The sequence below is a fragment of the Triturus cristatus genome, chromosome 10, assembly GCF_964204655.1.
Source record: "Triturus cristatus chromosome 10, aTriCri1.1, whole genome shotgun sequence".
Taxonomy (NCBI): Eukaryota; Metazoa; Chordata; class Amphibia; order Caudata; family Salamandridae; genus Triturus; species Triturus cristatus.
In genome coordinates, this window is record NC_140593.1 from 675,177,962 (window position 1) to 675,202,644 (window position 24,683).

General features: G+C 48.5%; 1 protein-coding gene across 4 annotated transcripts in view; it reads right to left on the reverse strand.

The window, feature by feature from the left end:
- CRAMP1 (cramped chromatin regulator 1) overlaps window positions 1-24,683 on the reverse strand; it is a 1,093,426-nt gene that overhangs the window by 257,692 nt on the left and 811,051 nt on the right. For all 4 annotated transcript variants that reach the window (XM_085628165.1, XM_085628163.1, XM_085628164.1 and 1 more), the window contains one exon: window positions 1,083-1,314. In XM_085628165.1, the coding sequence (XP_085484291.1) occupies window positions 1,083-1,314 (232 nt within the window). The remainder of the gene's footprint in view (window positions 1-1,082; window positions 1,315-24,683) is intronic.

The following is a 24,683-nucleotide window of genomic DNA, read 5'->3' on the forward strand; positions in this document are numbered from 1 at the left end:
AGCCTTGAATTTTATAAGGACTGTGGGTTGGTGGGGGTCTTCTGTCCTCGCATCCCCTTGTACCTTCGCCACATCGTCGTCATGGAGGTCAATCTACAACTCTGATTCGAAATCAGGCGCAGCTCAGGCCTGTTCTTTGGCCGCTGAGACCCCCTCTTGCTCGGAGTCTCGCCAAAGAGATCCGGTGTGTCATCTAACTGCTGCCGCTGCATCTCTCGACGTCGAACCAGACGATCGCGGAGAGTTTTCTTCGATCTGAAGGACCGGCACGTGTCGCATTCTTGTTCTTTGTGCTCCGGAGTCAAGCATAAGTTACACATCTGATGCAAGCCCGTACAAGGATACTTTGTGTGGCACAGGGGGCAGAAATTGGATGGAGTATGTTCCATCGACCAGGAGCTGGACCAAAGCGGATAGGCTGGAAGGCCACCTGCAAATCTTCCGATCGAAATGGATATTTCTTGATGATTAAGTCGAACAGCGGAGAAAGGAAACGCGCTCAAAAACAATACCGTTGAGGGTAGAGTGGATATCGCACCGAGGGGAACCCGAGGATTGATTCCGGAGCGGAGCGCAGTAATACACGTCCGAACCCGATGGCGGAAAAAAAACAATCTGGAGTCGATGCCCATGCGCACTATCACCGAAATGAGGGAGTCACCTTACCTCGTGACTGCAAAGACTTCTTCGAACAAAAACAACTTGCAAACATAAGGACCCAACACTAGATGGCAGGAGTATGCAAAGAATGTGATCTACAGCTCACATGCCTCAAACACATATTTTGTCAATGACTATCAGCTTACTACACCATCCTGCAGTAAAGAGGTTTCTAAACCAACATCCACAGTATTTAAAGATATATTGAAACAAAGTTTACATTATAAGTTGGCTTTACCAAATTTACATGAAATGTACACTCACTGCCTACAAAATATCCCAAGTACTATTTTTTCCATCTTAACAGCAGTTGTGTCTGGTTACTGCTTGTGCAGTTTTACAACCTTCAACTAAACAGTGATGGAACACATTATCAAATAAACAGTAGTTTTACTTACTATGCCGTCATCTTTGTCACTTACCATACTGTCCAGAACTGATGGCGATTTCAATGATTGAGTCACTAATGTGTGTTGCAGGTTCCCCTTGTGAAAGTACATCCTCTGGAGGTCCAGGAAGGGAGATGTCCAGCAGGGCAGAGACATTAGGAGGAGAGAGATGTGCACTGGTTACTGGTGACGGGTGGTGAGGAGTGGATTGACCATTTTGGTGATTATCTTTGGAAAGTTCAGACATCGAGAGAACAGTAGCTGCCTGTAGGCCAAAAAAATAATTTATAGAAGATTGCCACTACAAGAAATATCTATACAAACAGTGCGCATCTATCACAACTCTTTTTTCTATTGACTTTGTGACAAAGTCAAAAATTGTCTGCTCTGTATATATTACGAGTATTTTTGTGTGACTAGCATGCATTTCTCATAGTATCATTTCCCTGTGTATTTGATTTAATCCAATCACACAATATTGCAAATTAATTATAAAAAAAAGTTTATCATTGATGAGATGAATTTAATGACCCGAAGAACAAGTTACTTACCTTCGGTAATGCTTTTTCTGGTGGATACAGTATCTGCCTGCGGATTCCTCACCTTGTGAATATCCCCTGCGCCAGCATTCCACGGAACTTTTCTTTCCCAGCACTCCACGTCGACGTGGGCGACGTCACAATGCATCGGCTCCGCTCGCGACTCCGTACGACGTCACCGGAGCCATAAGAACCCCACGTCGGCGTGATTACGTCAGTTCCACCCATTTTTTCCGAGCCTTCGAGGCGAACAGGTGAACCAACGACAACTCCAAGTATACACAGTATACCAACACATATACATATCATACAAAGAAAAGGAATGCTAAACAAACAAGCATTTCCTACAAATGTACAAGAAAGTATCAAAACATTCCAACAAGACCTCATTCATGGTATACAAAGGTGGACAACGGGGAGGCGGGTGGGTCAGTGAGGAATCCACAGGCAGATACTGTATCCACCAGAAAAAGCGTTACCGAAGATAAGTAACTTGTTCTTCAGATGGATACATCTGCCAGTGGATTCCTCACCTTGTGAATAGATTCCCACAGCAGTCCCCACTCCCGGAGGAGGGTGTCCACCTTCCTATACCAGAAAGTCTTGTAATACAGAGCGCGCGAAGTGGCCCTCCCTCCTCATCTCAGAGTCCAAGCAATAATGCTTTGCGAAAGTATGGAGGGAGGCCCAAGTCGCGGCCTTACAAATATCTGCCACAGGAACACCCCGGGCCAAAGCAGATGTAGATGACTTTGCTCTAGTCGAATGAGCTCTAATGACCTCAGGAGGAGTCTTACCAGCCAGGGCGTAGCAGATCTTGATGGCAAGGATGATCCATCTCGATAGCGTGCGCTTGTGCACCGCTTTACCCTTCGAACGACCAACGTAGCCAATGAAGAGTTGGTCATCAAGACGAAAGTCTTTAGTCCTGTCAAGATAAAAACTCACAGCCCTCTTCAGGTCCGGACGATGGAGTCTTTCCTCCTCTTTGGAAGGATGAGGAGGCGGATAGAAAACAGGGAGAGTAATGGACTGCCCCAAATGAAACGGAGTGACAACTTTTGGCAGGAAAGCAGCCCTGGTCCTGAGAACCATCCTTTCAGCATGTAATGTAAGAAAAGGGGGTTTAGAACTAAGAGCTTGAAGCTCACTCACCCTCCTTGCCGAGGTTATGGCTACAAGAAAGACCACCTTAAAGGACAACAGCCTCAAAGGACAGCTATGTAGAGGCTCAAATGGGGACCCCATCAGAAAGGTTAAAACAAGATTAAGGTCCCACTGAGGCATTACAAAGGGAGTGGGAGGAAACATGTTTGTAAGGCCCTTGATAAACCTCAGAACAACCGGAGATTTTAAAAGTGACGGTTGATCTGGAAGGCATAGAAAAGCCGATAAGGCCGAAAGATAGCCCTTGACCGTGGCCACAGCACAGCCCTGCTGAGCCAAGGAAAGAGCAAACTGGAGAACATTTGAAAGATGGGCTTTTAAAGGGTCAATGGATCTCTCTCCACATCATTTAACAAACTTAGACCACCTGTAGGAGTAAATGGACTTGGTGGAGTGTCGCCTGGCCGATAAAATAACATCCACCACATCAGGTGGGAGAGAGAAAGAACTCAGGTTGCCCCGTTCAATCTCCAGGCATGAAGGTGTAAGCTTTGGAGGTGGAGGTGTAGAACCTGCCCCTCCGACTGCGAGAGGAGGTCTGCCCTCAGTGGGAGACGGAGCGGAGGGCACGAGGAGAGGTGGAGAAGATCCGTGTACCACACCCTTCTTGGCCAATCCGGGGCGATCAATATGACTTGGGCCCGGTCTTGGCGAATCATCCTCAGAACCCGAGGAATCAAGGGTATGGGAGGAAACGCGTAAAGGAGCTGTGAACCCCAATTCAACTTAAACGCGTCCCCCAACGCCCCCTGCATCGGATACAGGAGACTGCAGAATGACGGGCAGTGCGCGTTCTCGAAAGTGGCAAACAGGTCCACCCGAGGAGTTCCCCACGTCCGAAAGACGTGACGAACCACCTCCGGATGAAGCCTCCACTCGTGGTCGGCGGAGAACTGCCGACTGAGACTGTCCGCACGAACGTTCAGAACTCCGGCCAGATGATTTGCCATCAGACAGATCTGATGGTCCTGAGCCCAGGACCATAGACGCAGAGCCTCTCTGCAGAGACAAAGAGACCCCACTCCTCCCTGTTTGTTGATATACCACATCGCGGTAGTGTTGTCCGTTAGGACTTGAACAGACTGACCGCGAAGGGAAGGGAGGAAGGCCTTGAGTGCCAAACGAATCGCCCGCAATTCCAGGAGGTTGATGTGAAGCAACCTTTCCTCTGGAGACCAAAGACCCTTGATCTCCAGGTCCCCCAGATGCGCACCCCACCCTAAGGTGGATGCATCTGTTATCACCGTGGCCACCGATGGAGGTAGATGGAAGGGCTTTCCTTGCGACAGATTGCCCTCCACGCTCAACCAAGACAGATCCACTGCAGCTTCTCTGGAGATCTTGATTGACTCCCTGAGATCCCCGTCGTGCTGATACCACTGCTTGCGGAGACACCACTGGAGCGCCCTCATGTGCCAGCGTGCATGGTTGACCAACAGAATGCAGGAAGCGAACAGACCGAGCAGGCGAAGGACCTTCAGAACTGGAACAACCGCTCCATTGTGGAATAAAGGGACCATCTCCTGAATGTCGAGAATCCTTTGAGGAGGAGGGAATGCTCGACACACAGTAGTGTCCAGTACCGCCCCTATGAACAGGTTGCGTTGAGAGGGCACCAGGTGAGATTTGGGCACATTGATCGAAAAACCCAAGTCGAATAACAGCTGAGATGTTACTTGCAGATGACGCTGCACCATCTCTGGGGACTCTGCCTTCAGAAGCCAGTCGTCCAGGTAGGGGAAAACCGGAATCCCCGACCTCCTGAGATGAGCAGATCACCTTTGTGAAGACTCGAGGAGCGGTAGTAAGACCAAACGGGAGGACCGCAAACTGGTAATGTTGCGACCCAACCGTAAAACGGAGATACTTCCTGTGCGACTTCAGGATTGGAACATGGAAGTACGCGTCCTGCAAGTCGAGCGACACCATCCAGTCTCCTTGCTGCAACGCCTGAAGAACCTGCGCAAGGGTCAGCATCTTGAATTTCTCCTGTTTCAGGTAAAAATTCAAAATTCTGAGGTCCAATATCAGACGCAATCTGCCATCCTTTTTGGGAATCAGAAAATACCGGGAGTAGCATCCCTGACCCCTTTCCTGCTCCGGAACCACCTCTATTGCACCCTTCTGAAGCAAGGCTAGAACCTCTTTCTGCAGGAGAAGCAGATGGTCTTCCGAGCAATAACCTTGGCAAGGAGGGTAAGGGGGAGGAAACTCCCGAAAGGGAAGGGCGTACCCAGTCTCTACGAGGTTCAAAACCCAAAGGTCTGTTGTAACAGATTTCCAACCCCGTAGAAAGTAGGACATCTGACCCCCCACAGGTCTTACATGATCCGGGATGGGGGAATCTAGGGCTGCTTCCCTGACGCCTCATTGGGAGCAGAGGAGGAGGAGGAAGTAGAGGGGTTGCGACCAGAACCTCTCCGACCCCTTTGCTTCCCTCTATAGGACCTATAGAGGGGATTCTGCTGCTGTTGCTGCTGCTGCTGTTGGGACTGTCGGAAGGAGCGAAAGGATGATCTTCCGAAACCCCTAAACTTCCGAAAAGCTGAACCCCTAGCAGGAGCCTACAGACCCAAGGACTTTGCCGTCAATGTGCTGTCCTTAAAACGTTGAAGGGCAGAGTCTGCTTTCTCCCCAAACAGTTTCTGTCCGTCGAATGGCAGATCAACCAACGTGGCCTGAACATCTGCCGAGAATCCAGAGGAACGGAGCCAAGCCTGCCTTCTTGCGGCTATAGACGACCCCATAATCCTCGCCACCGAGTCCGCCGTATCCAGCCCTGACTGGATCACCTGTCTGGCAGCCGCCTGAGTGTCCGCAACAACCTCCAAGAAGGACGACTTATCCTCCTCAGGCAACTTAGGGGCCAAAGATTTAATAGAGTCCATCAAGGCATGAACATAACGCCCCAGAAGGCATGTGGCATTAGATGATTTCAGCGCCATACTTCCTGAGGAGAAGGACTTCTTGGCCGCCTGATCAATTTTCTTCGACTCCCTATCAGCTGGAGACTGAGGGAAAGCACCCGAAGCATGTTTTGAACAAGAAGCCTGCACAACTAGGCTCTCCGGGGATGGATGTGTAGACAAAAATCAGGATCCCCTGATGCAACCCTGTACCTTCTTGCCACCTGTCTGGAAACCGCCGGAGATGAAAGAGGTTTCTTCCACACCTCCAAGACCGGCTCCAAGATGGCCTTATTGAAAGGCAACAAAGGCTCCGAAGCTGATGACGGAGAATGCAACACCTCCGTAAGTAAGTTTGATTTGTACTCCACAGAGGGCAGCTGCAAATCTAAGAGATCTGCGGCCTTCTTAATCACCACATGATAGGGCGCCAATTCCTGAGGTGGAGAAGATCTAGCTGACGTATGCTCCCAATCAGGGGTTGTATCCAACCCACTTGCTTCTTCAATTCCCTCAAACTCATCTGAAGAAGAGTCGACTTCACCTTCTTCCACCTCTGCTCTATATCTTCCTTCCTCCAAAACCCTCTGGGCCTCCCTTCTCGATCGAATCCGGGGAGCCGGCGCCGTCGACGTCGTACGCGGCGTCGGTGGAGCCAGAGGTACCGGAGTCGGCGGTGCCATAGGTGGAGTCGGCGGCGCCGGACGCGGCGCCGATGGAGTCGGTCGCGGCGTCGAAGAAGGTTTCGAAGTCTGATGGTCCATCCGAAGTCGTGTCGGATCCCCAGACGGTGCCAGGAACTGCCACGAAGGCGCCATCGGCATAAAGGGCAAAAAGGAGGCCTGAGCATAATGCTGCGGCACCCCTAGCGTATACGCCATCGGACCCACGGGACCAGTTGGTGCTCCGGATGGGAAGGCCGCCCTGTTAAATATACCATACATGGCATTTAGAAAATTTGTTGAATCTGTACCTGGAGCCGGGAATTGTGGATAAGGAACAGACCCTGTATCCCTTTGTGGAGTCTCCGGTGTCGGCTCCGCAGTATCTTCCACCGGAGCCGCAGATTCATCAGGCACCGGAGCAGGCTCTTCCTGTTCTTGTTCATCCATGGAGACATCCGACTCCACTCGAACCGGAGTCGACGCCTTAGACGGAGCCGGTGACTGCGTCGGGGACTGAGCTGGAGCCCGCTTCGACGAAGGAGAACCTCTTGGAGACTTCGAAGGAGAAGGAGAAGGTGACAAGTCCTTGCTCCAACGCCGACGGGGCGAAGTCGACCTCGACTTCCAGGACTTCGAGGACCGACGTCGAGAAGAATGCTTTCTGTGATGCTTCTTCGACTACCTCGAAGTCGACGACTCCCGCCTCGACTTCTCTTTTTTTCTCCCTCTCTTCTCCTCACCGATCTTCTTCATAAAGAGCTTAGTCTTCCTCTCCTTCAGCGCCTTAGGATTCATACTCCTACAGCACCCGCATTCCTCCATATCGTGGTCCGAAGAAAGACACCATAAGCAGTCTTGATGCGGATCAGTCATGGACATCAGACCTCCGCATTCCCTACAGGGCTTAAAGCCCGACTTCCTCGTCGAAGACATACCGAATTTTAAACAGTAACACAGCTATACTACAAAGTAGCTAGAGAGCACTGGAAAAAAACGTTGCGCGTCGACGGCGCGGAAAAAAGGGAACTGACGTCATCACGCCGACGTGGGGTTCTTATGGCTCCGGTGACCTCGTACGGAGTCGCGAGCGGAGCCGATGCATTGTGACGTCGCCCACGTCGGCGAGGAGTGCTGGGAAAGAAAAGTTCCGTGGAATGCTGGCGCAGGGGATATTCACAAGGTGACGAATCCACTGGCAGATGTATCCATCAGAATAAAGGTTATGAATACTTTAGAAGGAAGTAAACGTTTCTTACTTGTAACACTAATTCTCTGTCAAAGGTCTATTCATTATAGTCATGAACATTGAAATCCTGGACTACCTTTTTGCTTTACAGGTTTTGCATTTTTAAAACTAAATACACAGCAGTTATCAAAAACCCATTACAGATATAACAATTGATAAAGCCAATATGTAAGGCGCTGGTCGCCAACCTTTTGGCTTTGTTAATGCATATTTTGTTTTGTCACGGTTTTTGTAAAACTGTACTGTTGGGTAGCTGCTGGTCCCCAGACATTAATAAAAACTAACAAAGGTTAATAGCAAAATATTTTTGTATCAAAAAGCCCACATTGTCTTAGTTGACTGAGCACTAGAAGAACCTACTTACTGTGCGAATGTGCTTCTTGCGAAATGACAGAATGTCATACCTCATAGTGAAGTTAGCCAGTAGCTGACCCACTTTTCCGCGTCATACGCTTTAGTTATAGGAAGAAAATGTGAATGACAAAAGCAGACTAATGGATGGTTTAAAGTCCACATAGCACAAGTTACTTACCTTAAAAAATACCTTTTCTGGTAAATACACTTTCAAATCCAGGATTCCTCACTTTTAGAATGTCCCAGGTGCCAGACCTGATTCAGATAATTCTCTCAGCAACAACTCCTGCGCACCAACAAATGGGCAGTGTGGTGATCTCGTACTGTCCTGGTAGGGACAGACTGGGGCCACATACAGGTAGCACCCATGCATGCGGACATAAGTTTCTAAACCTTTCTCCTTCTGTGCCCTCAGATAAGGATCAATGTAAACAATTTGTGACAGTGTGCCAAAATCTAACTTGGGACATTATTACGCCATGCAGATGTCCACTCCACAGAGTAGGGAGGAGGGTGGTAATTGTAGAATGAGACATTAGATGGTTTCCACCTGAAAGACTGTCACCAAAGGTGAGTAGCTTGCTCTTCTAATGGATACCTCTAATCGCAGATTCCCACTTAAGAAACAATACCATATCATAACTTACAAAAGTCGAGAGTTTGAGGAGTGGAGTCAAGGTAGCCTTGTAGGACCGAGTAGGCAAAATATCCCTGTCTGCAGAAACAGTAATAAGTATGCACAAATGCGCTCTTGGTGCCTGACAGATGCCCCCTTGCCAATGCAGTTGCTGAAGCTTTGGCCGTGGTGGAATGGGCATGCAGGCCTCCAGGGGGATTCTTTCTGGCCTTTGCAAAGCAGACCTTTATACAATAGACTAGCCACCTTGATTTTCCTCTTCAATACCACCCTGTCTTTCTTTTGGCCCATAGGGAGTCAAATAAAGAGCTAGTCGTCCACGCAGCGGTCTCTAGTATGGTCAATATAAAAGCCACATTTAAAAAAAAAAAAGAAATTCTCTAAGGGCGATAAAGCCTCTCCTCTTCTTTTGAAGGTTGTGGTGAAGTGAAGTTTACCGATAGGGTAATGGACTGTCCGACATGAAAGGTCAACACCAATTTTGGATGGAAAGAAACTGGTGTAGGGAGGTTGCACAAACAATGCATGCAGTTCGCTCATGCAGCGAGTAGAAGTGATCATGATAAGAATTACAGTTTTGATTGTCAGGAGCCATATGGAACAATTATGAAGCAGCTCTAATGGACTGCGAATAAGGAATCTAAATCAAACTAAGGTCCCACTGTGGCAAGATAAAGTTTAAAAACAAACATGAGTAATACCATTCAGAAAATGCATCACAACAGGTGACTTTAAAACGGATGGCTAAGGTGGAAAACATAAAAAAGCTAAGATGGACAACATCTAACCCTTAACTGTGACTACTGCAAAACAAGGTCTAGCCAATAACAAAAAAAGACAACAATACATTAGAAAGTTTGGCCTGCAGAGGATAAGGATGGTAGGTCCAACTCCAGACCACAAACTTCTCCCAGCATCCAGCGTTTTGTTGAGGACATCTGGGTGCAAGAATGACATCCAGTACCTCAGGTGGTAAATCAAAGGAACTTGGCTGTTACTGCTCAGTCTCCACGTATGAAGGTGTTAAGTTGCAGAGGGGGCGTGGCCGAGCCAAGCTACAAAATGGCCGCTGCGTGAAGGGGCTCTGCCGACCGAGCTCACATTATCCGTAAATTATCCGTCTCATCCCAGTAATCCAGACCTGGAACGGGAGTGTGTGTTTAATGAGAAGCGGTAGGCATCCAAATCTGAAAGTTTGAAGGTGCGGAGCTGAGGACTGCCTGCTTGCCCGGCCTCGTGGTCATACGGCCTGGAAGGCACGCCCCTGTGGCTGCTTGGCAGCACCTGTGGCTGCGGTTCGCCGGACGCCCTTGTTGCTCCCCCGGGGCATGGCTGCAGAGACCCGGTAGCAGAGGGCGGCCCAGATCTGTCCAACAGGAGCCGGGGACGGGCAGCGGCTGCCTGTTGAGTCCTGCTGTACGACTGCCGAGTGGTTGGCGTATTGACTGATGCGGCCAATGCTGGCTGCGGAGCGTGGAGGCTCGCAGGGCAGCTGGCGGCCGTGCCGGTGACTGCTTCTGGAGCTGTGTGGCCCCCGCTGCGGCACATGTTGCTGCCTACACATTGGTGCCCGTGCTCCCCTGGGGCACAGAGGAACTTATCGCGTGGCTCAGCTGGGGGCCAATAGAGGCCTCGAATTGTGTGCAATAAGCCAGTGGATGCAGACTTCTGGGGAGTGCAGGCAGAAAACCTCAGCAGGCAGGTGCGGTTTATAGTGAGATAAAGCTGCAATAAACCCTGTGCAAACACAAGCTGGGAAAAGAAGCACAACGCGCAGAGCCATAAGTACAGCTAGAGTCACACAACGAGTAATGGTGCAAGTGGAGAGCTAGCTGTAATATCTCCTACCACCAACAGGCCTATGAAAGGGATGGAACTGAAGGCAAGGCAGTGGTTAGCATTGGAACCAGCGTTTAAGAAAAGTGCATCGCCCCAACTGGCCACATGAGTGAAGGGGGAAGGGAGCTTGAACCACCCAGGTGCGCATTTACGTAGCGCTGTGGGCACAATCTGGGACCTGCGCTGATCAATTGGTGGAGCGTGTTCAGCACGGCCGCTTTCTGCCGGAGTCACGCTGTGGGGCTGGGGCGCACTGGCGGGTGCGCGACCTGCTCGGCAGATATGGAAGCTGTGTTGGGCTGGATTTGTGTTAAGAATAAGAAGCTATGGGGAAATCTGACATCAGGCCGCCGAAATTAACCTTTGAAAAAAGGTCGACAAGACAGCTGGAAGGCGGGCCCAAGCCTTCAAATGTAGTGGCAGAAACACAAATGGACTCTGACCAGGAGGACGACATCAGATCCATGTTGCGCCAAGTCAAGATCAGTTTGGGGGCAATTGACGTAAAACTGGATTCCATGGCGGCAAGGATGGACCAAGTAACCCAAAAGTTGGACAAACAAGAGGCAAGAATAGACACACTGGAAACCAGAGTTTCATTCACTGATGACCGCCAGACCGAAACGCACGAACAATCCCTCCGCATGGATAAGGTTCTCAATTTAATTAGAGCAAAGAACGAAGACCTTGAAGTGAGCCCGAGGAGAAACAATGTTCGCATCATAGGTATACCAGAGTCAACAAACATTACGAACATGGAGAAATATGTCGAGACCATGCTGAAAGAACTTTTCGGTAGGGATCTATCTGACATGTTCCTGGTTGAACACGCCTATCGAACACTGGGCCCCAGACCACACCCTGGAGCTCAACCTCGTCCGATTCTTGCTCGCCTTTTGAACTACAGAGATAGAGACAAAGTTCTCAAAAGGGCCCGCGAGCAGGGAGCAACCCAATATCAGGGCAACTCCACTGCCTTATTTCCAGATTTCACTCAAGCTGTCCAGGCGGCGCGCCAGGAGTTTGCCCCAGCCAAAAAAATATTGCACAAAATAGGCACAAAATATGCATTGTTATACCCTGCCAAACTTCGAGAGCATACCGGAAGTAAGCCTGTAATATTCACTGATGCTGGCGCAGCGCTCAAATATGCAAAGCAAGCGGCACGAAAACATCAAAGTCCGCGTGGAGAGAAGGAGTCATCAACAGGAGGACATCTAAGTGACAATGATTGAAGAGTAATATGTACTGTGTAATGGCCAAGTGATATGCTCATTTTTGTAGCTTTTAAGATGTCAACAGATTGTAAGGGGGTTCACAGGATGATATTGACAGGAGGTGGAAACCCTTCCATATGTGGATGGTGAATATTGTTTCCTTTCTAAGGTAGTTCAGGCACAGTTTAAGTTTTATCCCGAGTTATATATTGTAGACTCCTACATTTAATTGCTGGGCTAAAATATGAGCTAGGCCACCCTGTCGCTTTTTAACAGGGATGTATGCCGGCGACCTCACGCTCTTCTCAGGGAAAATTCCCAACAGCTCTAAGGTATATAGGGCGTTTATCATATTCGGGATAGTAAAATGGGAATGAAAACACAACCTATTTGGGGGGTTGGTGTGGGAGGGGGGAATGTTACTGTTTACATTTTGCTACCGCAGAGTGTCTCAATGTTTATCTCATTGCGTTCAGGCACATGGAAGGGTCCCTATAATGCACAAGAGTGGAGTAAAAGGCATGAAGTACTCCTAGGTATCAGGTCACAGCGAGATTTGGCGCAGGGAGTACTGTGCGCCTGCAACCTACGCGCAGATCGCTATGTTTGTGTCCCACAGACATAAATGTCGTTATTAAAATATATTACTTGGAATGTGTGAGGTCTGAACGACCATAGGAAGTCCAGAACGGTGCAGTCCTATTTAAGGAGACAAGATGTCGAGATATGCCTATTACAGGAAACACACTTGAAAGATACAGCCCGCGCCAGGCTAGCTTCACATAGACGGGGGAGGCGGGGTGGGGGGGGGGGGGGGGGGGGGGGGGGGGAGAGATATATATGTCCAATTATTCAAGCTAAGCTTGCGGGGTGGCAATTGTGATAAAAAAGGGATGCCCTGGAAAAAGCAGACGGAGGTGTAATCTATGACCAACAGATCATTTTCATTAATACCTATGGCCCCAACACTGACAACCCTGCATTTTTCTATCATGTTTGGCATAATGTAAAGACAATGGGGGAGGCAGCAATGTTGTGGGGAGGGGGGCTTTTAATGTGGTGTTGTCGCCCACTGCAGATAGAACTGGCTCCTCTCGAATGCACCACCCACAGGCAGCTGTCCACTGAAGGGAATAATGCAGGATCATCAATTGGTGGACACATGGCATATATTCCACCCCACAGCCCGTGAAAGTACATGTATAACGCAACACCTGGCCTGGTCCCGGCTAGATTTCTGGTTGACTTCTATAGACTTACACTCCTGGGCTACGGAGGTCATACACCACCCCCGCAGGCTGTCTGATCATCAAATTCTCAGTACTCAAAATTTACATTCAGCTATTCACTTGGCGACTTCCCCCAAACGCGCTGCTTGATTCAGTGTTTAGGGAAGAGATCAGGAAGCACATCACAGAATACTTTCAACACAATATGGGTATGGTTGACTCCATGGGGACGATATGGGTAGCCTTTAAGGTGGTGATTCAGGGATCCTGCATAACCTTACAATCAGGAGTACTCCGAGACATCAGCGGTAGTCTAACCAGATTGGAAGCGGAAATCCACACTTTGGAATTGCAGTACTTTCACTCCCCCTCGTCTCCGATGCTCAGACAAATCTGGGGCAAACTCACTGCCTTTCAGGAAGAGGCGGAAAGGGAGACCAGATTTTTGCACAAGTTCGTGTTGGCACGTCGGTATGGGGAGGGTGATAGGCCAGAGATGACAACTTTCCACACCCACAGCCATGACGGCGCGCTCACCATCAGAGATTTTAGACACAATGCACGATTTTTATTCACAGTTAGACACTTCCCAGTCAGACCCATCAGTACCCGACCAGCTTTGAGTATTTTGATTCAATAAAACTATTATGGCTAAGTAGGGCAGATCGGGAATATCTTGAAGTCCCATTCACAGTAGAGGATGTAAGGAAAGTAATTCACAGCTTACCGGCTGACAAGGCACATGGGTCCGATGGACTAACGTCCAAATTCTATAAAGAATATTCACAGCAGCTGGCCCCTCATTTACTAGCGGTCTACCAAGAAGCTTCACAAACTGTGGTTTTACCGAAATCCATGCGCGAGGCCAGAATTATAACATTGCTAAAACTTGACAAAGACCCCTCGAGATGCGACTCGTATCGACCGCTCTCACTAATAAACCTAGATGCTAAGATCTTTGCTAAATTACTGGCTAACAAAATGCAGCTGCTACTTCCATTGATTGTCCAGCCGGACCAATCCGGATTCGGGTCGGTCCACATCACATAGGACAATTTGCACCTTATTACATTACCTTGCCCCTCATGTCTCCGCGATAGCAGCACTACTCGATTCCACAAAGGCTTTTGACTCTCTGGAGTGGAAGTTTTTGTTTGCCCTTCTCCCGAGATTGGGATTCAGCTCTGTGGTCCGTCATCGTGGACAAACAAGGACCCGGTAGTGGCCGCGCTGTCTTGTCCATCGAGGAGTGGAGTGAGCGGTCTAGTGGTTGGGGCCTACGTCACGAGGACGTCCGACTCCGGACCAATCAGGGACGGAGCTGGGTGGGCGCAAGCAGACGGGAAGAAGAGGACACGGAGGAAAACGCTGAGGAAGAGGAGGGAGACGCGTTGCTGGTACCTGGCTACGAGGGACAGCCTCTAGGAGGACGGGAAGAAGACGAACCTGCTCCTAAGAGCCCGGGAGAGGCAGAGAAGGCACAGACAACACCTGCCAAGACCCCGGAGGGCCGTGGCTTCAGGCAAGTGCTGATCCTTCTGTATTTTTTTCGGCAGTAGAATGAAGGAAAACCCCGGGAAGTCCAAGTCCCCCTTGACCCCCAAGGGTAATGGAAAAGACTGCACGCTAAAACTGTAGACACAGCCCAAGCCCAGCAAGCACCTGGGTGTGGTGATCAAGTGAGGAGCACAGCCACTGATAGCACATTATTTCTTTACAGAGGGCAAACAAACCAATAAAAAGAAGCTGGATGGCTCCCGGAGGGAGAAGAAGCACAGTAAAGAGAAAAAGACGCGAGCAATAAGACCTCACGAACGACCTCAAGCTTCAACCATTTCCTTTATACTATATCATTTTATATACACTGTGAAGCTATCCTAAATAAAAGGGGCTACCGTGAATAAAACAATCTTTTCACCCATAAACGTTTGGCTGGGTACTTTTCATTGCGTGACAAGCGCCTTGTTTATTCAGCAGGTCCAGCTTTTATACACACTGCCCACGGCCAGAATTAAAGTAAACGGGCTAATCTCAGAGCCTATAACCATCACAAGAGGAACTCGTCAGGGGTGCCCTCTGTCACCCCTATTTGCGATAGCGACAGAGCTACTGGCGGCTAGACTCAGACAACAGCATGCAAACCATGGGATAGGTTCACAATCAGGGGCTTGACTGTATCAATGTATGCAGATGACATCACCCTTTACATGTCAAATCCAGGGGAAATGTTTGCACCTATAACGAGAGAACTAGTGCTATACTGGGACTTGTCGGGGAGAGAGATAAATTGGGGGAAATCCACCATTATTCCACTAACATCAGGTACATATGCCTTTTATAATGAACATCCAATGGCATGGACATCCGGCCCAACACGGTACTTGGGCGTCTGGATAAGTAGGAACTTGCAGGTGATCTGGACGGCCAACTACGGCAGAGTAGTGGACCGCATAGAAGACCGGGTTAAGAGATGGAAAACATTGCCTCTGTTGCTAGCGGGCCGCATCGCCATAACAAAAATGATCATCCTGCCACAACTATTATACTTGTTCGTGAACATTCAATGCCGCTCACGACACAATTTTTTAATCGAATTAGATCTTTAATGATCGAACTGGTGTGGGCAGGGAGACAGCCCCGATATCTTCGGAGACGCTTACTTTGCCTTTGGCGTAGGGGGGTTCGGTGCTCCTGACTTTGCTCTTTATGCATATAGTGCTCAGGCTCAATTCCTACAGTTTTGGTTGCCTCCTGTGCCGTTCCAGCCGCACATGGCAGTTGAAACGGACATGGTGGCACCCCTCCCCTTGTATACGGCAATATATCAGAAATGTAAAGGTCCAAGGCAAGAAATTGACACCATTGAAACTATGCGTTGGGCCTGGGAAGGGCTCTGCAGACGGGCAGGTATAGACACACTATATGCTCCATCAATAACACTAGAATATAATCCGCTGTTTCCGCCACTCATGGATAGCAGGGCAAGGGTGCGCACACATTCGCACAAACTCCTTGTAGGCAACGACTTGTTCCCATGGGAAACCTTCCTAACGCTTAAAACAAATGTGCAGCTCAACACCTCCCACAGCACTTTCTGCAATCTTATACTACCAGCTACGTGCAGAATTAAGTTCAGTTCCTTCCCAGGCGCTCCTCCGCCACTGCCGGCATTAGAAAACACTATAACAGTGGATTCAGGTCGAAAGCTGGTGACTCTTATTTATACTAGCACACAAAGAAAAAAATCCCCAATTATCATGACACAATCACGCATGGAATGGGAGGTGGACATAGGGAAAGATCTCACAGATGACCAATGGGACTTCTGCGGCAGGCAAATGAAACAACTGTCTCCTAATTGCCGCTTGAGGCTCATCCATTTTAGATACATACATCGCCTTTACCGCACTCTGACACAACTACAGCGAATGGGTTTGAGGGCAGACTCATGCTGCTGGCGGTGTGGGTCCCCTCAAGCCACTTTTTTACACCTAGCATGGCAGTGCCGGTCAATAGCTACCTTCTGGTCGAAAATACTGCATCACACCAAGAATATCACTGGATAGGACTTGCCTGACACCCCACTGGTGTCTCTGTTGGGGTACGTTCAGGGTGCTCCACCACTGGTGAGGCGACTCACTGCAATGCTACTGCTGTAGGCAAAAAGACAGGCGACCCTGCATTGGGGTGCTGCCCCCCCCCCCCCCCACACTGTATAATCTTGGGTAAAAGATGTTACGTATTGCAGAGATCAATTAACCTGCTATTGGGAACTTCTACCAACACAGTCTCACCCACAGGACATATGGCTCCCATTTACAAACTGCTATGTTCCGCTGCAGCGGACGACTCATGACTCTACATGTTCAAAGTAACAGTATCCATGGGCTGCAAGGATCGGGTACCAGCTGACTTGCAGGGATATGTGGTATTGTATTGCCAAATGCCTACTATTTTCATCCTGTATGTGTCCCACCGCAGCAATATATCACTCTCACTATGTTAACAAGCTTGTATATGCTGCCCAGTGGGCGATGTGACTCTCCATGTAAAAAAGTGAATTAGTGAGCACTCAACGTAACAGCGATTGTTTATTTACTGTTTATGTTCTTAAATGAAACTCAATAAAAAGATTTTCTTTTTAAAGTTGCATGCAGAGATTTGGGTGTAGGACCATCCACTGTTGCGGAGACAGGAGGCTCTTTTTAAAAAAAATATTATTGGGTTTATTGGGTTTCAATATATTACATAAAAAACATGTAAACAACCCAGCGTTCTAAGATGCCAGTCTTTTCCCGCCCTCTTTCCGTTGTCATCAACAGTTTCATAATCAAGAATGCTAGATTTTTTATTTTAACAACGCATGCATCACCTTCCTCCCCCTCTCTGACAATTTAGAGCTATAGCTTCAAATTTCAACTTTACATTCTGCATTGGTGAGCCAATTAGTTCAAGAACAACACCATGGGGTACTGACCCCAGGCCTCCCATTGCTTGGCATGTTGTTGGACAGCCTCTGGCAAAATAGCTTGGCCGTCAGGAGGTTCCCTAGAAAAGGTAGCCAGATTGGAGGACAAATATTCAGGCTCAAGAGATCTGGGGAACACACCCTCACCAAGGCTGTCAAAATGGCATGGGTCTTGTCTGTCCTGATTTTATTCAGAACTCGAGGCAGGAGAGATAATGGTTGTACTGCATAAAATAGATCTGTATCCCACTGCAGACTGAATGAGTCTTGCAGTGACTTACTTGAAGGAAACTTGTGCACGCAAAAGATTTGATACTGTGTCACAGATCTAGCCACGCAGACTACTTTTCAATGATACCCAGTGCCATCTCTGGATGGGGATGTCATTCGTGGTGCACAAGCTGACACCTGCTCATCTTATCTGCTGCGGTGTTCAGGGACCTTGCCAAGTAGTTGGCCACAAAAAAGCTCTGCTACTGGTCAAGCCATCTCCAAATGTGCAAGGCTTCTTGGCATTTTGCAGTACCATACAGAGGTCATGCTGTCTATGAGGACCTGCACCAGACCAGTTAGTCTGCAGGAAGGCTTTCAGTGCCAGCTGGAATGCACTAAGCTCAAAAAATGTGGATATGAAGCAGGCACTCACCTGGAAACCAGATCAGAGTCCCCAGCAGTGGCGCATCTGTAGCAGAGGAAAGTCTCGATTGGGAAAGGAGAGTGAGCTGCCTAAGTCAGGTTGGTGTTTTTCTCAGAAGATCCTGAATAGGCTCCTGAGAAACCTGGATGAATTGGAGTAACTGTAATGGTACTGGGCCTGCTGAAGCTCCACTGGCGAGCCTGGCCTGCACATGCAATCTGACATACACGACAAGGAGGAAGCATGAGCCTAGGAGCCTAAAACGCCTCAGAACCATCCTCACAGGGCCCCAGTACTGAGCAGTACTGAGCTGGGTGGGCGCAAGCAGACGGGAAGAAGAGGACACGGAGGAAAACGCTGAGGAAGAGGAGGGAGACGCGTTGCTGGTACCTGGCTACGAGGGACAGCCTCTAGGAGGACGGGAAGAAGACGAACCTGCTCCTAAGAGCCCGGGAGAGGCAGAGAAGGCACAGACAACACCTGCCAAGACCCCGGAGGGCCGTGGCTTCAGGCAAGTGCTGATCCTTCTGTATTTTTTTCGGCAGTAGAATGAAGGAAAACCCCGGGAAGTCCAAGTCCCCCTTGACCCCCAAGGGTAATGGAAAAGACTGCACGCTAAAACTGTAGACACAGCCCAAGCCCAGCAAGCACCTGGGTGTGGTGATCAAGTGAGGAGCACAGCCACTGATAGCACATTATTTCTTTACAGAGGGCAAACAAACCAATAAAAAGAAGCTGGATGGCTCCCGGAGGGAGAAGAAGCACAGTAAAGAGAAAAAGACGCGAGCAATAAGACCTCACGAACGACCTCAAGCTTCAACCATTTCCTTTATACTATATCATTTTATATACACTGTGAAGCTATCCTAAATAAAAGGGGCTACCGTGAATAAAACAATCTTTTCACCCATAAACGTTTGGCTGGGTACTTTTCATTGCGTGACAAGCGCCTTGTTTATTCAGCAGGTCCAGCTTTTATACACACTGCCCACGGACAGAATTAAAGTAAACGGGCTAATCTCAGAGCCTATAACCATCACAAGAGGAACTCGTCAGGGGTGCCCTCTGTCACCCCTATTTGCGATAGCGACAGAGCTACTGGCGGCTAGACTCAGGCAACAGCATGCAAACCATGGGATAGGTTCACAATCAGGGGCTTGACTGTATCAATGTATGCAGATGACATCACCCTTTACATGTCAAATCCAGGGGAAATGTTTGCACCTATAACGAGAGAACTAGTGCTATACTGGGACTTGTCGGGGAGAGAGATAAATTGGGGGAAATCCACCATTATTCCACTAACATCAGGTACATATGCCTTTTATAATGAACATCCAATGGCATGGACATCCGGCCCAACACGGTACTTGGGCGTCTGGATAAGTAGGAACTTGCAGGTGATCTGGACGGCCAACTACGGCAGAGTAGTGGACCGCATAGAAGACCGGGTTAAGAGATGGAAAACATTGCCTCTGTTGCTAGCGGGCCGCATCGCCATAACAAAAATGATCATCCTGCCACAACTATTATACTTGTTCGTGAACATTCAATGCCGCTCACGACACAATTTTTTAATCGAATTAGATCTTTAATGATCGAACTGGTGTGGGCAGGGAGACAGCCCCGATATCTTCGGAGACGCTTACTTTGCCTTTGGCGTAGGGGGGTTCGGTGCTCCTGACTTTGCTCTTTATGCATATAGTGCTCAGGCTCAATTCCTACAGTTTTGGTTGCCTCCTGTGCCGTTCCAGCCGCACATGGCAGTTGAAACGGACATGGTGGCACCCCTCCCCTTGTATACGGCAATATATCAGAAATGTAAAGGTCCAAGGCAAGAAATTGACACCATTGAAACTATGCGTTGGGCCTGGGAAGGGCTCTGCAGACGGGCAGGTATAGACACACTATATGCTCCATCAATAACACTAGAATATAATCCGCTGTTTCCGCCACTCATGGATAGCAGGGCAAGGGTGCGCACACATTCGCACAAACTCCTTGTAGGCAACGACTTGTTCCCATGGGAAACCTTCCTAACGCTTAAAACAAATGTGCAGCTCAACACCTCCCACAGCACTTTCTGCACTCTTATACTACCAGCTACGTGCAGAATTAAGTTCAGTTCCTTCCCAGGCGCTCCTCCGCCACTGCCGGCATTAGAAAACACTATAACAGTGGATTCAGGTCGAAAGCTGGTGACTCTTATTTATACTAGCACACAAAGAAAAAAATCCCCAATTATCATGACACAATCACGCATGGAATGGGAGGTGGACATAGGGAAAGATCTCACAGATGACCAATGGGACTTCTGCGGCAGGCAAATGAAACAACTGTCTCCTAATTGCCGCTTGAGGCTCATCCATTTTAGATACATACATCGCCTTTACCGCACTCTGACACAACTACAGCGAATGGGTTTGAGGGCAGACTCATGCTGCTGGCGGTGTGGGTCCCCTCAAGCCACTTTTTTACACCTAGCATGGCAGTGCCGGTCAATAGCTACCTTCTGGTCGAAAATACTGCATCACACCAAGAATATCACTGGATAGGACTTGCCTGACACCCCACTGGTGTCTCTGTTGGGGTACGTTCAGGGTGCTCCACCACTGGTGAGGCGACTCACTGCAATGCTACTGCTGTAGGCAAAAAGACAGGCGACCCTGCATTGGGGTGCTGCCCCCCCCCCCCACACTGTATAATCTTGGGTAAAAGATGTTACGTATTGCAGAGATCAATTAACCTGCTATTGGGAACTTCTACCAACACAGTCTCACCCACAGGACATATGGCTCCCATTTACAAACTGCTATGTTCCGCTGCAGCGGACGACTCATGACTCTACATGTTCAAAGTAACAGTATCCATGGGCTGCAAGGATCGGGTACCAGCTGACTTGCAGGGATATGTGGTATTGTATTGCCAAATGCCTACTATTTTCATCCTGTATGTGTCCCACCGCAGCAATATATCACTCTCACTATGTTAACAAGCTTGTATATGCTGCCCAGTGGGCGATGTGACTCTCCATGTAAAAAAGTGAATTAGTGAGCACTCAACGTAACAGCGATTGTTTATTTACTGTTTATGTTCTTAAATGAAACTCAATAAAAAGATTTTCTTTTTAAAGTTGCATGCAGAGATTTGGGTGTAGGACCATCCACTGTTGCGGAGACAGGAGGCTCTTTTTAAAAAAAATATTATTGGGTTTATTGGGTTTCAATATATTACATAAAAAACATGTAAACAACCCAGCGTTCTAAGATGCCAGTCTTTTCCCGCCCTCTTTCCGTTGTCATCAACAGTTTCATAATCAAGAATGCTAGATTTTTTATTTTAACAACGCATGCATCACCTTCCTCCCCCTCTCTGACAATTTAGAGCTATAGCTTCAAATTTCAACTTTACATTCTGCATTGGTGAGCCAATTAGTTCAAGAACAACACCATGGGGTACTGACCCCAGGCCTCCCATTGCTTGGCATGTTGTTGGACAGCCTCTGGCAAAATAGCTTGGCCGTCAGGAGGTTCCCTAGAAAAGGTAGCCAGATTGGAGGACAAATATTCAGGCTCAAGAGATCTGGGGAACACACCCTCACCAAGGCTGTCAAAATGGCATGGGTCTTGTCTGTCCTGATTTTATTCAGAACTCGAGGCAGGAGAGATAATGGTTGTACTGCATAAAATAGATCTGTATCCCACTGCAGACTGAATGAGTCTTGCAGTGACTTACTTGAAGGAAACTTGTGCACGCAAAAGATTTGATACTGTGTCACAGATCTAGCCACGCAGACTACTTTTCAATGATACCCAGTGCCATCTCTGGATGGGGATGTCATTCGTGGTGCACAAGCTGACACCTGCTCATCTTATCTGCTGCGGTGTTCAGGGACCTTGCCAAGTAGTTGGCCACAAAAAAGCTCTGCTACTGGTCAAGCCATCTCCAAATGTGCAAGGCTTCTTGGCATTTTGCAGTACCATACAGAGGTCATGCTGTCTATGAGGACCTGCACCAGACCAGTTAGTCTGCAGGAAGGCTTTCAGTGCCAGCTGGAATGCACTAAGCTCTAAAAATGTGGATATGAAGCAGGCACTCACCTGGAAACCAGATCAGAGTCCCCAGCAGTGGCGCATCTGTAGCAGAGGAAAGTCTCGATTGGGAAAGGAGAGTGAGCTGCCTAAGTCAGGTTGGTGTTTTTCTCAGAAGATCCTGAATAGGCTCCTGAGAAACCTGGATGAATTGGAGTAACTGTAATGGTACTGGGCCTGCTGAAGCTCCACTGGCGAGCCTGGCCTGCACATGCAATCTGACATACACGACAAGGAGGAAGCATGAGCCTAGGAGCCTAAAACGCCTCAGAACCATCCTCACAGGGCCCCAGTACTGAGCACGAAAAAGGAGGATCATATCCTGAATGACTGAGAGTCACTGCGGTGGTGGAAAGGCCTTGAATTCCACTGGGTCCAAAATAACACTTATGAAAGGAAGTTTCTGCATAATGCCCAGAGGCTAAAATGAGGAAAACCCCAATGAGTTCAAGAGTGTGGCCATTGTCCTGAGGTGGTCTGTGACTAACTACGGTGAAACGACATTAAGCATACAGTTATCGAGGTCTGGGAATACATGCATCCCAAACCTCCCAAGATGGGCAGCATTCATTGCCATCACTAATGTGAACAATCGAAGGGTGAAGGAAAGACTGAAAAGCAGCACAGCAAATTGGACGTATTAAGAGTTCATCTTGAACCGCAGGTATTGAATGTGGGACTGCCAGATGGGTATATGAAAATGGGCATCTTGCAAGTCCAAGGACACCATCCAGTCTCTAGGATGCAGAGTAGAGAGGTGATCTGCACTAGAGTGAGCATTTAGAACTTGTCATTTCTCAGAAAGGTGGTCAATAAACAGAGGTCCAGTATAGGCCTGAGGCTGTTGTCTCCAAGTTCAAAGAAATGGAGAGGGTATTCCCCCCCACGTCTCTCTCTGAATACAGTACTCGTTCAATTTCAGCCTTGGCCAGCGTGCGGTTGACTTCTTGCACTGAGATTAAAGAATGATCTTTGTTATGATGTCAGTGTATTTACATATGTTCCACATTGTTGCTCTATAGGAGATCGTAAGGTGAATGGAATTCCAAGAGGGTGAGTTGTGCTGGCATCTTGGGGAGGACTGACACAAAGTTGTGTGTCCAATACAGCTTTGCCTGTGAGGTACATGTATTGGAGTATCGATGTATCTTTCCATTGCATCATTTTGGTGAGGACTTTAACTCCTGCCTAGGGGAGGAAGATACAACCTGGGTGGTCCTGCTGTTCGACCACTTCAACTGCGAGAATTCGTGGAAATGCGGCGTTCTGACAAGTATAGATAAGAAGTCTATGCTATTGTACGGAGTCTATGTGTTTGCCATGGATTGCCATGAAGTATGAGAGTACTTGTATTTTTGTTTTAAAGCGCTTCTACTCTCCGTTGGGACATCTGCTCAAGTGCTTTCTTGTGGCAGAAGTGGTAGAAGATTGTGCCTTTCCAGATTCCAGGTGTTGTCAGCAGCATAGCACGGAGCGCAGGAAGGATATGGTGTACTCTGGGAGGAGAATCACTGAAACGCAGCATCACGTCGCCCAGGAAGTTTGCAGTGCATTCTGCGAGGAGGACTGAAACGCAGCATCACGTTGCGTGACGCCATTTAGTGTTGACATCCTCTCAGCTGTGGTACACACTGATCATGTTCATCGGCCTCATTTTAGAAGACTTGTGCAGGTGAACAAGTTCCTTACCTTCGGTAACGCTTTTTCTGGTGGATACAGTATCTGCCTGTGGATTCCTCACCTTGTGAATATCCCCTGCGCCAGCATTCCACGGAATTTTTTCCCCAGCTCTCCACGCCGACGTGGACGTCATAATACCTCGGCTCCGCTCGTGACTCCGTATGACGTCACCGGAGCCATAAGAGAGCCACGTCGGCGTGATGACGCCAGCTCCACCCATTTTTTCCGTGCCTCCGAGGCAAACAGGTGGACCGAAAACAGATTCAAAGTATACACAGTATACAACATTCAAACAAATATACATAGTACAAATACAAAAGGAAAGCTAAAGAACACAAGCATTTCCTATAAGTGTACCGATAGAAAGAAGATACAATGTAAAACAACATGTCAAGCAAGGCATCCAGTGAGGAATCCACAGGCAGATACTGTATCCACCAGAAAAAGCATTACCGAAGGTAGGTAACTTGTTCTTCTGATGGATACATCTGCCAGTGGATTCCTCAACTTGTGAATAGATTCCCACAGCAGCCCCACTCCTGAAGGAGGGTGTCCACCTTCCTATACCAAAATATCCTGCAAGACAGAGCGCGCAAAGTGGCCCTCCCTCCTCATCTCAGAGTCTAAGCAATAATCCTTTGCGAAAGTATGGAGGGAGGCCCAAGTCGCTGCTTTATAAATGTCTGCAACAGGAACACCCCTGGCCAAAGCAGGGGTAGAAGACTTAGCTATAGTTGAATGGGCCCTAATACCCTCAGGAGGAACCTTACCAGCAAGGGCGTAGCAGATCTTGATGGCTAGGATGACCCACCTGGACAGAGTGCGCTTGTGCACAGCCTTGCCTTTAGAGTGTACAATATAGCCCACGAAGAGCTGATCAACCAAACGAAAATCCTTTGTTCTGTCCAAATAAAAGCTCACAGCTCTTTTAGGGTCCAATCGGTGAAGTCTCTCCTCCT